The 13,736-nt window shown below is 36.3% G+C and overlaps 2 protein-coding genes across 2 annotated transcripts; both read left to right on the plus strand.

Moving 5' to 3' along the window:
* The first annotated feature begins 2,444 nt into the window (after nt 1–2,444).
* On the plus strand, nt 2,445–4,178 carry LOC125219854 (6,7,8-trihydroxycoumarin synthase-like). Its single transcript, XM_048121940.1, has 2 exons — nt 2,445–3,475; nt 3,542–4,178. Exons 1-2 carry the CDS (start codon nt 2,498–2,500, stop codon nt 4,046–4,048), a joined length of 1,485 nt encoding a protein of 494 aa, XP_047977897.1. The 5' UTR covers nt 2,445–2,497; the 3' UTR covers nt 4,049–4,178.
* Nucleotides 4,179–10,002: 5,824 nt separating this feature from the next.
* Nucleotides 10,003–13,729, plus strand: LOC125222970 (threonine--tRNA ligase, chloroplastic/mitochondrial 2). The gene is made up of 7 exons (XM_048125895.1): nt 10,003–10,343; nt 10,409–10,555; nt 10,638–11,039; nt 11,732–12,109; nt 12,625–12,933; nt 13,035–13,235; nt 13,315–13,729. The coding sequence occupies exons 1-7, from the start codon at nt 10,074–10,076 to the stop codon at nt 13,573–13,575; spliced, it is 1,968 nt and encodes a 655-aa protein (XP_047981852.1). The 5' UTR covers nt 10,003–10,073; the 3' UTR covers nt 13,576–13,729.
* Nucleotides 13,730–13,736: the final 7 nt, after the last annotated feature.

The following is a 13,736-nucleotide window of genomic DNA, read 5'->3' on the forward strand; positions in this document are numbered from 1 at the left end:
TTATGACTCATATTAACTACTACTATAATTATTGTTTTAATTATAGTATTTAATTATTATATTATTATAAAACTAATAACTCATAATTAATAAATAATTATAATATACTTATTTAAATATGAATCATATAATATTAAATGATATTATTATTATTATTATTATTATTATTATTTTATCTTAAATTAATAAATGATCAATATAGTCTTAATAAAATTTAAAATTATAATTTATATTTATAATAATATATAATAATTGAATATTTTTAGTTAGATGCTTTAGTGAATAATGATATAAAAGAATTATATTAAAAAAATATTTAATTGATCTAATTAGTTTATACAATTGATTTAATTAGATGTTTTGTCTTTAATTTATATTATGAATGTCAATTAGGTGTAGGTATAAAACACTATAAAGAAAGGAAGAAAAAAGAAAGAAGAGGAAATAAAAACTAAGAAGAAAAAGGAAAGAAGAAAGGAAAAGAAGAAATTACATGTTTGGTGCATAGAATTATTTTTTTCACGAAATACCAAAAATGATACTCACCATGTTCCATTAAAAATGAAACACTTTTCTTTTTGGAATGTCCCATTTAAAATGAAAACAACTCTATCTCTACTTTTTCATCTCTTTTACTTTACTTTCTTTTCATTTACTCACAAAACAACTACATAAAATTTCATGTTGATTCTCAAATATTCATATTTAATGAGACAAAGGGAGTATAAAACAAAGATCATATACCATTTTTGTGAAAAAATAAAAAATCATGAATTATCAGGGTGTTGGCAGCAACGGACATACGACACTATCCACTTAATTATATTCTTATTTCATTTTTTTTCTAGATTTTTCTACCAACTAATTTGAAGACAATAATTTATCTACCAATTAAATACTCTTATTTATTTTATTTCTAGATTTGTCTTCTAAGTAATTTGTCTGCCAATACTTATAAAATGCCCATTATTGCATCATTTAGATAAGTAGTAGTAAATTTCATATTTATTTTAATCCATTTGGGTTTTGGCCGGTTGACTACCAAAGATCAGAATATAATTTAAGTCATTATTATAATTATAATTACTTATTATTATAGATTTCAACATATTTAGTGATTAACCGTAATTTAATAATTTTCTTATCGAAATAGTAATAGTAGTAAATTTAGTCTAAAGATAATTTTGAGGGTTTAACTAAGTCACAAGTCATGTCCAAGTCGTATAGGAGTATAATAATCGGTATTGCTTATATCGTGAATTTCATTATTGATATGTTTTTCCTTGACCAAACCGAATAGGAGTACTGATTTAATTTATAGAGCAGTTGGCTGCTCACCTACCCTTAATATCTTTTATATTTTAACTCCCTTATTGATTAACTTCAGATCCAATTGCAGGGAAATATTATGATAAAAAAAAAAACACAAAAGGGCCTCTAACAAACATGCGTAATGGTCGGAATAGCATACAAATCCTTCGAATTTAAACTATATATATTCCCCGTCCGCAAACAATTGTCTAATAATACTATTTCAAGATATCTACGAAAAATAGTCACATTTCAAAAGTAATACTGTAACTTTTAATTTCTTATACTTAATTACCGACATTTTGAATAATTTAAACTATTATAATACTCCCTCCCTTCCTTGTATTATGCACTGTACTACTACTACTTAGTAATTGAGTACACATATCAACAAGAAAAAAATGCGATATGTTCAAGATTGGTACGTATATATCTTGTGTTACTGTATTTCAGAAAATATACAAAAATGTTACTAAAATTTAGTGATATTTTAGAATGTACGTAATTAATTTTGCGACATGTAAAGTGTTTGTAATATATAAAGTGAAGCCAATTTTATCGACATTTAATTTATAGCTATTTATTAAAAAAACAATTTTATAACTAAAAGTAAAACTAGGAGTACTACATAAATTAAATCTGTGTATGTTCGTGTTCAACACATTATGATGTGAGAGAGGGTAGAGAAATTGAAATTGTGGCACGCGCAACAATTATTTATATTTATATTTTTACTTTTGTGATAGAGTGCACCTAAATATTGGTACGTATAGTATAAAGATTTAGCAATTTTAATAATGTCACTAAAATTGTATCATTACTAAGTAATTCTGTTATAGTGCATATATAATAAAGGAGTAGGTTCAACCGCCCAAATAAAAACTCTTAACTACTGTAAAATAGTATTAATCATAGATAAAAAAAAACATGCATACCTGTATTAATTTGGGAGTTTAATAATGATTTCGGGATAGCACACACTAGAAGGCTGGGTCAATGGTTCCAGCATAATTAACATCATACACACATATTTGATAATAGTAGTAATATGACATGTTTTATTTGCATAAAATTAAACAAGTGGAGTACCAAATTGAGAGGGTATGAGGATATATATTAGTCCACTATAAAACATAGATATCGGTTCCTAAAAGAGCAAATATTGTAGGTAATCAGTTAAGTGAGGATGAGGATAGTTGTAGCCATAATTATTAGTAGTATCTTGGTGGCAGTAATACATAAGATGAGTATGATGAAGAAGAAGAAGAAGAAAGGGCCTAGAGGAGTCCCGGTGTTAGGAAACTTGCTCCAATTCGACAAATCTCAACCGTTGGTTTACCTCCAAGAGCTACATGACAAGTACGGTGGGGTGGCGTACCTGAGGCACGGGTCGACCCCGGTGATGGTGGTTTCGTCGGCAAGATTGGCAAAACAGGTTCTGAAAAGCCACGACAACCGGCCGGCCGTCCTGGGGCAGCAGAAGCTGTCATACGATGGAGCGGACATAGCCTTCTCCCCGTACGACGCTCACTGGAAGGAGATGCGGCGGCTGTGCGCCGTCCATCTCTTCTCCCCGAAGCAGCTGGTGTCGTTCCGGCCCATCCGCGAGGCCCAGGTGGGGCGCATGATGTCCAAACTGCGCTCACATGCTGTTAACCAGCAAGCAGCCAATCTGAGCGACATGGCCATGTCCTTGGCCAGCAACATCATCTGCGGTGTGGCGTTCGGAAAAACATACGAGGACGAGGAATACGAGAAGAAGAAGCTAGATAAGCTGGTGCTTGAAGCGCAGGCTTTGATGGTGTCGTTTTACTTCTCGGATCAGCTCAAAGTGTTTAGGTGGTTGGATAGGTTGTCTGGTTTGTTAAACCGAGTGGATAAGAATTTCAAAGACCTTGATTCCTTTTACCAGAACCTCATCGACGACCACCTCACCCCTTGTAACCATAAAAATACTCCTACTAATTCTGACATTATCGATCTCATGATCCAGCTGAAGCGGGAGAAGCCAGACGAGATCACGTGGGAGCACGTGAAGGGGCTGCTCATGAACCTGTTTGTGGCGGGGACGGACACGGTGGCGGCTGCGGTAGTGTGGACTATGACGGGGTTGATGCTCAGGCCAGACGTCATGAGGAAGACACAAGAGCATGTCCGGGAAGCGGTATGCATATGTAGTACCACATCCACATTCATAGTACTAAGTATTGATAGTATTACATCTATACAGGTAGGGTTGAAAAAAGAAGGAGCGATGATCGAGGAAGAGGAGTTGACGAAGCTGACGTATCTCAAGGCAGTGGTGATGGAGGGCCTGAGGCTGTACCCACCAGCGCCGCTGCTGTACAGGGCGGAGCAGCAAGGGGTGGAGGAGATAGAGGGGTGGGAAGTGGAGAAGGGGACAAAAATAATTATAAATGGGTGGGCTGTTGGGAGAGATCCAGAGGTTTGGAAGCATCCGGAGGAATTCGTGCCAGAGAGATTCTTGAATGGGAGTGGGAGTGATCGGGAGTGGGAGTTCAAGATGTTGCCGTTTGGGGGTGGGAGGAGGGGCTGCCCTGGGATGGGGATGGGGATGCTCTCCATACACCTCGCTTTGGCCAATCTTTTATACTCCTTTGATTGGGTGCTGCCCTCCTCTGCTCCTCCCATTGACACTCATGCCTTGCCGGGACTCACCATGCATAAGAAAAATCCACTTCTTTTGATCCCTATACCTTATCCTTCTTCCACTTAGACACTTCTCCTATCCTATGTAATAACTTGCATCTACTATCATACTATGTAATTAATCTCTCTTCTATTTATGTTGCATTATTTATTTCTTCTCCTGTTTGTCTGTAATTAAGTTACACTTTATTATGCAATATTTCATGTATTTCCTATAGGTAACATATACTCCCTCCGTCCCACTTAAAATGCAATATTTGGGAATCGGCACGGGATTTTATGTAGTGTTGTTTTGTGAGTTAAAGAAGAGAGAGTAAAGTAAGAGAGATGAAAAAGTAGAGATAGAGTTGTTTCCATTTTAGGAAACGTTTCATTTTTAATGGACAGCCAAAAAAGGAAAACGTTTTATTTTTAATGAGGGAGTATATAGAAAGAGAAAAGATATGCTGCGCGACTCCTCCTGAGCGGCACTTGAGCGCCCGCGTTCTTCCACGTCACCTCACATCTCTTTTTCTTGTTCCGTGAAATTCTCCCTTCTCTATTTCTCTATTTCTCTGTCATTCTTAAATTAACTGTCCATGAAAAAGATCTCGAATTTCAATTGTTACTGCTTATATTGAGTGATACTCTTCCTCCTTGCCTATTTACAATTCTGTATGAATGTGTGCCTCTTCCATCTTGCCAATTCTCTATTTCTATGGTGATCAAAATCCACCTATTTGCACGATTCCATCTCCATCCCCCGAATTGGAATTCCAAAGCTTTATAATCGTCTTTGGATATTTCAATTTATGACTTAAAAATCTAAATCATATCACCATTTATATATGCAATTTCCAATGTGCTCACTTTGGATATGCTGTGAAAACAAGGGAAGTGTTTGGTGACATAGCTGAGATTGTGATCCTTAATATTGGGCTTCATGCCCAATAAATTACGCCTTCCATTGACGGGACTTGCAATCAAATTAGATCTATTTTCTTCTTCTCTTTTATGCAATCATCATCTGTGTTTATCTTTTTGTATAACTTTCAAGTGTAACACTAATATTTAAAACTTACCAAGAAGAAGAAACATGGAAGAGAGGTGGAGAGAAATTTACAAAGTGGACAGATGTGCAGAGAGAAATTTTGGTGGTTCTAGCAAAGTGGCAGTTTGTGCAGAGAGAAAAAACGTGGAAGAGATATGAATATACACATAAGAAAATAGAAATTGAGAGGAAAAAAAAAATAGAAAATGAGAGGGGCGCTGACCCGTCGCTCAGCAAGTCACGCGCAGCATAACAAATCTCTATATAGAAAAATGCAATATAAGGAGTACAAAAAAAACCAGAATTTCTGCAAGTTGCGGGCATACAATATGTATCAGATGAGGGAACGAATAAGTACGCTTGCAACAACTAAAGGATGATATCTATGGCAGATTAGCCGTCTCATGGACCTTATTGTGAATAGTTTATATAGAAACAAGGATGTCTTCCTTTGTGAGCACGTTTCTCATTTTCAAATAAATTTGTGTATGTTGCAATATCTATATACTTAGTAGTACTTTTTTTTTTTGGTTACATTAATTTGGTGATGTTGCATTGGAATTTTAAGATTGGAGTAGTGTTTTATGTACATGATGGCCTATAACATGCTTGTGGCTCAAGAATTCCCGATATCTAGAAAATTTTGGATCAGGATATTATGTACTTGAGCATTACCTGCCTTTTATGTTGGTGCCTGTGGTTTTCTGATTTTATCCACCCTCCTAGTTCCTTGTTTTTTTGCCATGCAACAATTCTAGCGATGCATTGGACAAGCTGTGTTTCCTTGGATTCTGTTGATCTTGACATACGTATACACAGATATGTTATATGAAGTAGAAGCACTTTGATTCCATCCATAAAATCGACTGATTTTCCATAGATTGGCATGACAAGGTAGGAACTTATTGATTGTCTTGGTACTATTGCACAGAGTGGAACTGGTAAGTGAAGGTGCAACCATCTGCTGATACTGACATCTTATTACTTGCATCTCTTGATATCAGAAAATTCATTGCTTACATTATGTTTTGATAGGATAGCAAGGATTCAGGTGCTGACAGCAATTTGGTTGGTCAGTTTGGGGTGGGATTCTAATCAACATTTCTTGTTGCTGAGAGGGTATTATGCATCATCACTTTTGAAGCTTCTTAACTATTTCCTTTCTCTCACCCTTTTCCTCATATGCTGGGGCTGTTGTACTTTCTTGGTAAAAGGTTAAGGTATCAACAAAGAGCCCTAAATCTAATAAAACATGAGTATGCATGGGAAAGTGAAGCAAACTCTAAGAGACTGATCCCAGAGAACTGAGATAACCGAGGCACTCTCCAGTCTCCACACACTTAATTATTTATAACAATTCAAGATGCACTGTTTGATCTCAGCTGGCGAAATTATGCTAGCAGAAAGAAGAAGACCAAGACTGTAGTTGGGAGCGTATAAACGATTTTCATTACTAGAGCTGCTATCTTTTAGAACTTGATAGTTCCTTTTGCAGCTGTGCAACCCTAAACAAGTTACAAATGAGTTCTACAAGAAAACGTACAACGATTATTTAGAACCCCTTGCTTCTTCACACAATTTCCTACTGACATAGCCACTTTGTTATTTAATCTCGACAGTTCACATTATTTTTTTTGTGTGGATATAGTAGTCCAAGAGTTGTATAAAAAAACATAAATTCAAGATGGTGATCTTTATTGGTTTGGTTGTTTTCAGGGAAGGATGACAAAGAATATAAGGCTGTTTGTAACTAGTATTCATTTCTGGTGATTTTGATGGTGAATTGGTCTTTATGTCAGGATTGTTTATTTAATGTATGAACACAAAGAACTTTGTTGACATCTCCAAAGAAGATTTAGATCTGGATCAGTATATTAGATACCCTCTTTGAGATTGATTCCCGCTCAACTCTCTCAAACTCTACTGGTTACCTGTCACTGGCGGAGCGAATTAAGGACAAGGGGTGACAATGGTTACCCCAAAATTTTGTGCTTATTACTACTATTTGAGAGTTACTAGTAGTTGTCACAATGTTCCAGTGGTATTGCACTTCTTTCTCATTGCTTAGGTCACGCGTTCGATTCTATTTGAACACAATTTAAATTTTTTATTATATTTAATAATTATTATAAGAAAATGAAATTTTTTATTAAATATTAGTAAGGTTTAGAAAAATAAAATAGAATGTTTAAGTAATCTAAATGTTGACGAATATTGCTTACATTTTCACCGAAACTTTCCCAAAATAATGTAAAAGATGATTTCTGAATAACAATATTACTTCATGTAAAAATTTATCGCATCCCCAAATCAAAAGTTCTGGATCCGCCACTGTTACCTGTACCTTTTTTTTTTTGGAGTTAAATAGTATGATGACATTTCATTTCCTGGAGAGGTATTACTTCTTCTATTGATGTGCAGTTGGTGATGTTTTATTAAAGAGTGTTGATCATGTGATTAGTTTGTTTTGGGATTCCTTATGTATGAAGACAAAGATAGAAAGATGAAGCAAGAGTTTGGTGGTACTTGTGACTGGATTAAAAAGAGAGTTGCCAGTGTTCACGTCTCAAACCGTAGACGGTTGAAGCCGAGGTTGTCGAGCCAAATTGGTGGTGGTTTAGACTGGTTGAACTGTGTTTCCTCTGTTTGTATTATATACTCCGAATTTTAAATTGTTCATCTTCAAATCGGCTTTTGTTTTTTTTTTATTTTTATTATTTTAAATTCATATATAAATAATTAAAATTTGATTTGATTTTATCTAATAAAATGTTACTACTCCTATTTATTTCCATTAATTTTAGAGTAAATGTCAAAATTGGTTCTAATCATATAGTCAGAATACGAATTTGATCAAAATCATTCACCTTTTGAAAATCGAGTCCAGAACATTTAAAATCGTTATCGAAGTGGTCCTTTTCCATAAAAAACTAACGGTAAACGCCTAATTAATTATTTTTTAAACTTAATTAATATACTAATGCATAATTAATTAAAAAAAATTAAACACTCATAAAATTAATAAAATGCTAAGAAATTCCAAAATCAACTATTTCTCTCTCTTCTTCCTTCTCTTCCATCTCTCCTTCGTTCTTCCTAAATCGGAATCTAGCTCTTCTTCTCTTTGGCGCTCAATGTCGTCGCGTCTTTCTCTCTCTGCTCGATCCTCCTCAAATCGTCGTTATCTTGTGTTTCTCCGCATTACTGCTGTCCGAGATCAAAACCGTCGCCGTCCACCATTGCAGTCGCCATCAACCCCCATTCTTTTCGGTTCTCCTCATCGCTCTCTCTATTTTCTTTCTCGGCAGTCCGACGTTGTTATCTCCGCTGATATGGTCACTGTTGCCGGAAGATGGTTTCGCTTCCGTCACCTCTGTCTGCTCGTTGTCAGTCGAGCAGTATTGCTGCTCATGACCTCATCGCCGCTGCTATTGCCTCGGTTCAGCCCATTGTCATCCTCTCTCCGTCTCCCAGCTCAGCCATCAATGCCCTCTCTTCTCTCCCTCCTTCTTAATCAATCTTACTCAAATTCATATCTTTCTCTAATCAATTTCTGGAACCTTAATTATCCGCCGCTGCTCAACAATTCACTCTCTTTCCCCTTTAAATTTCAGCCGCGGTGTTGCATTAGTATATTAATTAAGTTGAAAAAATTACTCCCTCCGTTCCACTTTAGGAGTCCCTATTTACCATTTTTTGGTGTCCCACTTTAGGAGTCCCGGTTGAAATATTCCATAAATGATACTCCCCACGTTCCATAATAAGAGGGGCGTTTTTCCATTTCCGTCCGTTCCATAGTAATAGAGTCATTTCTTTTTTTAGTAAAAGTCAACACATTTTTCCACACCTACTTTACTCTCTCTTACTTTTTTCTATCTTCATCTCTCAACCTTTTTCATTTTTCACTTTATTCTCTCTTTACTTAACTCACCTAACACAATTTTTCTTAATCTCCGTGCCGAAAAGTTTTGCCTCAATTACTATGGAACGGAGGGAGTATTAGGCTTCACATTCCACTAACATTTTTCCACTCACATTTTATTATAAAACTAATATAAAAAAGTAGGACTCACATTCCACTATCTTTTTTCAACTACTTTCCTTTATATTTCTTAAAACTTGTGCCGAACTCAATCGGGACTCTTAAAGTAGGACGGAGGGAGTATTAATTAGGCGTTGACAGGTAATTTTTAACGGAAAAGGACCAAAATACTTTGGACCCAATTTTTAGAAAGTGAATGTTTTTAGACTAAATTCATATCCTGATTATATATTTATGACCAATTTTGACATTTACTCTTAATTTTATTATAAATGTTTAATCATTAGCACCCTAATCCAAAATCAAGACCAAATCTCCACCCTTAGATTTTAAAATGAGTGGATGAGATTAAATCTTACGAATCTCAATAAATAGTAGACAAAATATCAACAAAAGCGATAATATCGTCATTATGTTATCATATGATAATTTTCGTGAATGTTTTTTTATATCAACATAGTGTATCACAAATATCAACAATATGACATAAGAATATCAACACTAGATACAAAGAAAATATCAACACATATTTATCGAGATTTTTACACTGGCTTTATTGAAATTTTTTGATGTATTTGTTGATAAAAATCTTGTTATCAACATTTACTTAAAACTAAAATAAAAAATATCAAATTTCATTATCCGAACGTCATCGGAACATATGCAATTGAGCTCTCGTTGGAATCCTTATAAAATTATCTTTAATTTGATATATTTTTTGCGAAAAAATAATTTAAATCGAGAGAATTACGTAAATGTAAAGTTTTAAGATGATTTTAATGAGAGTGAATTGACATTAATATCCTCTAATTTTATTTATTATTATTTTTAATTAAAAATATAATCCATATGACATTATTTCAACGATTAAATCTTCTAATTTAATGGCTAAGATTTAGCGCTAGTTTTAAAAGTTAGCCATTCATCGCTCGCTATATCAAAAAATACTTATGTACAGCGAAGAAGAAGAAGACGAGGCAGCTGCAATATTCACCACAAAAACACACTGTTTTGTTGGCCATGTTGGTGGTTAGCAGCAGCAGGATTGGTGTAATGGAGGCTGCTTTATCCCTTTCTCTATCTCTCTCCAAACACTCTCTCCTCCCAGCTCACAGACTTGTCCACCATTTCTCTCCGAGATGCACCCTCCGCAATCATCATTTGCATCGCCACCGGAGGACCACCAGATTCTCCGCCGTCGCCACTCAAGTCACAGAAACACCCCCATCCACCGCTCCTGTTCTACCCACTAACCAGTCCTCCCAGACGCTCCTCAGGATTCGCCACACCGTCAGTCTTTCTCCTCATTTATTTCTCACTCCAATTATCAAGTTGTTTAAATTAGGGATTTGCAGTGTGCTCATGTGATGGCCATGGCTGTTCAAAAGATTTATCCACAAGCAAAAGTCACAATTGGCCCTTGGATCGACAATGGCTTCTATTACGATTTTGATGTGGAGCCTCTCACTGACCACGACCTTAAGAAGATTAAGAAGGAAATGGTGTGCTCACTTTCTCTTCCTCTTTTGATCCTGCTTTCTTTTCTTTTCTTTTTCAATTTATAATTTCTTGAATCATCGATAGGATCGCATTATTGGTAGGAATCTGCCCTTAATCAGAGAACAAGTCACCAGGGATGAAGCACAAAAAAGGATTATGGCCATCAACGAGCCCTACAAAATGGAGATTCTCCAGAGCATCAAGGAGGAGCCTATCACTATCTATCACATAGGTGATGAATGGTGGGATCTTTGTGCTGGCCCTCATCTAGAATCTACTGGTAATATCAATAGAAAAGCTGTTCAGCTTGAATCTGTTGCTGGGGCTTACTGGAGAGGAGATATAACTAAGCCAATGCTTCAAAGAGTATATGGCACTGCATGGGAGAATGAAGAGCAGTTGAAAGCCTATCTTCACTTCAAGGAGGAGGCTAAAAGGCGGGATCATCGCCGAATAGGACAAGATCTTGATTTATTTTCTATACAGGTACCACAGCTGTGATTTGAGTTGTCGAATTCTAGTATGACTCTGCACTGGAAGGTTTTTTTTTTATGTTTCTACTCTACATTAGTGATAATAAGGTTCTGTGTTATAAATCAAAGCTTGATGCTGATATCTTGAAAACCTTTGCAATTAATTGAAGTGGCCTGAAAGGTGGTGTATTTAGGCAATTTGCGAACTAATGTAGCTGTAGATTGGCACATGTACGGGGTAAATCCTCAGTTATCCAGCCCCGGCTGCCAAACTGCTTTATACATCCATTGGCCTTTCACTCCTCCAAATATAGCTTTTATACATCCATTGGCCTTTCACTCCTCCAAATATAGCTTATTTATCCTTCGCAAAACATCTCTAAATTATTATTGTCTGTAGGATGGATAATTTAGCTGCTTATCATTAATGCTACTAATTTAGTTTTTCGGTCTTAATGGCAAAGAGATTGAACAAAGATATATCTTTCCTTGTCGATAAGCTTCTTTATGAATGTATTGTGGCTATTGACTCTAATGATTTGGTATTTTTAATCCATTAAATTAATTTAGGGTGCTTATTATATCAGATTATTGTTGAAGTAATAGGGTTCTGCCTGGCTTTATATTAGTGTAAATTTCACAACTTTTTTTTTTGGGTTGATTAGATAACGGGGGCTTCAATTGATAGTAGATGAATACTTGCAGGATGAGGCTGGCGGCGGATTGGTTTTTTGGCATCCAAAGGGTGCTATCATGAGACATATAATTGAAGATGCCTGGAAAAAGATTCACCTACAGCGTGGCTATGATCTCCTCTATACCCCACACGTGGCAAAAGCAGATCTCTGGAAGATTAGTGGTCATCTGGACTTTTACAAAGAAAACATGTTTGAGCAGATGGAGATAGAGAAGGAACTTTATCAGCTTCGACCAATGAATTGCCCTTACCATATTTTGGTCTACAAAGCACAGCAACATTCCTATAGGGATTTTCCAATCAGGGTTGCAGAGCTTGGAACGGTGTATAGATATGAGCTGTCTGGAAGTTTACATGGTCTATTCCGAGTACGAGGATTTACTCAGGTATTTGTTTGCTCCTTGCATATTCTGACTTCAGACATTTCTGGGATGTCTACAGGTCTTGGATCTGGTTATTGTGTCAGAGCCTAATGTATATGGTTCCCCAACAGTTGTTTCATTTATATTCTAATTTACACAGCTGTCTTGTTTGACAGAATTCCATTAATGGTGCCAAAATTCCCTTGTCTTCTAGGAAATTGGTATGGTGTCATACTTGTAAAATGGCTATATCAACACACCTTAACCAACAAAACTAACTATGTTAGTATAAAAAGCTTTCTCCTGGACAACCTTCATCATTGATTAAAGAGCTTTCCGATGGGCCTATTTGTTATATGCATTGGATGGGAGATGTTTATATGCGTTTTCCAACTCGTTGGTCCAACCTGCACTTGAAGTTTCCTTGCACTGTCACTAAAATGAGTTTCTGTCAATTGATGAATTTATAAGCAGACCACACATACTAGATAGATCTTTCGGAGGCTCGTTATCTAGATTACTCTGTGATGGTTTTACAGGATGATGCCCACATCTTTTGTTTAGAGGATCAAATCAAAGATGAAATCAGGGGTGTCTTGGATCTTACAGAGGAAATACTGCTGCAGTTTGGGTTTGACAAGTACGAAGTGAACCTGTCAACAAGACCAGAGAAATTTGTCGGAGGTGATGAAATATGGGACAAAGCAACCGCTGCTCTAAAGGACGCTCTAAATGACAAAGGCTGGAGTTATCAAATCGATGATGGTGGTGGTGCTTTTTACGGCCCCAAAATTGATCTCAAAATAGAGGATGCTCTGGGTAGGAAGTGGCAGTGCTCGACCATACAGGTATTGCTGGACTGCAACTTTGCTGAAACCTGAAGAAAGCATGAAGGGCTTGAGCTCTCACTGCATGCTTGCTAATTCTTGAACCCCTTTTTCCCCCTTAGGTTGATTTTAATTTGCCTGAGCGGTTTGACATGACATATGTGGACTCTGATCAAGAGAGAAAGCGACCAATCATGATACATAGAGCAATTCTTGGATCGCTGGAGCGCTTTTTTGGAGTTCTTATTGAACATTATGCTGGAGATTTTCCATTATGGCTTGCTCCAATTCAGACTCACTTGTTACCCATAACCGACTCACAGGTAAATAAACAATCGCGCTAGCTTTTCCTTATATATACTTGAGCAAACTGTTTGGCTAGTTTATTGATATTACTTACAGCTGGATTACTGCAAGAGGGTGCTTGAAAGATTGAAAGCTGATGGGATTCGAGCTGAAATATGCCACGGGGAGAGGATATCAAAACTTATTAGAAGCTCGGAAAAGCTTAAAATTCCACTGATGGCTGTAGTTGGAGCAAAAGAGGTAGAAAATGAGACAGTGACTGTAAGATCTAGGTTTGGTGGAGAGTTGGGAACCATGGCAGTTGATGAATTTGTCACCAGAATCAAGCATGCAATTCAAGACAGGACTTCGTTTTAGTTCAAGGACTAAAAAGCTGTTTCTGTTTTCAACTGTAACACCTCAGTTAGATGCTCTGCTCCTTCCATTGTACAGGACCGAGTTCTTTGTCTCCCTCACCTCCACAGGCTGGGCCATGATTTTGAACATAAATATATAAAAACTTTGTTGGCAATTATGTT

The sequence above is a fragment of the Salvia hispanica genome, chromosome 4, assembly GCF_023119035.1.
Source record: "Salvia hispanica cultivar TCC Black 2014 chromosome 4, UniMelb_Shisp_WGS_1.0, whole genome shotgun sequence".
NCBI lineage: Eukaryota > Viridiplantae > Streptophyta > Magnoliopsida > Lamiales > Lamiaceae > Salvia > Salvia hispanica.

What these genes read in the sequence shown, in the direction of transcription:
- LOC125219854 (XM_048121940.1), top strand. Translation starts at nt 2,498, where the DNA reads ATGAGGATAGTTGTAGCCATAATTATTAGTAGTATCTTGGTGGCAGTA. An exon ending in AAGAGCATGTCCGGGAAGCG is followed by an intron (nt 3,476 to 3,541) that starts GTATGCATATGT and finishes ACATCTATACAG; the next exon opens with GTAGGGTTGAAAAAAGAAGG.
- LOC125222970 (XM_048125895.1), top strand. Translation starts at nt 10,074, where the DNA reads ATGTTGGTGGTTAGCAGCAGCAGGATTGGTGTAATGGAGGCTGCTTTA. An exon ending in TTGATTTATTTTCTATACAG is followed by an intron (nt 11,040 to 11,731) that starts GTACCACAGCTG and finishes GAATACTTGCAG; the next exon opens with GATGAGGCTGGCGGCGGATT. An exon ending in GGCAGTGCTCGACCATACAG is followed by an intron (nt 12,934 to 13,034) that starts GTATTGCTGGAC and finishes TTTCCCCCTTAG; the next exon opens with GTTGATTTTAATTTGCCTGA.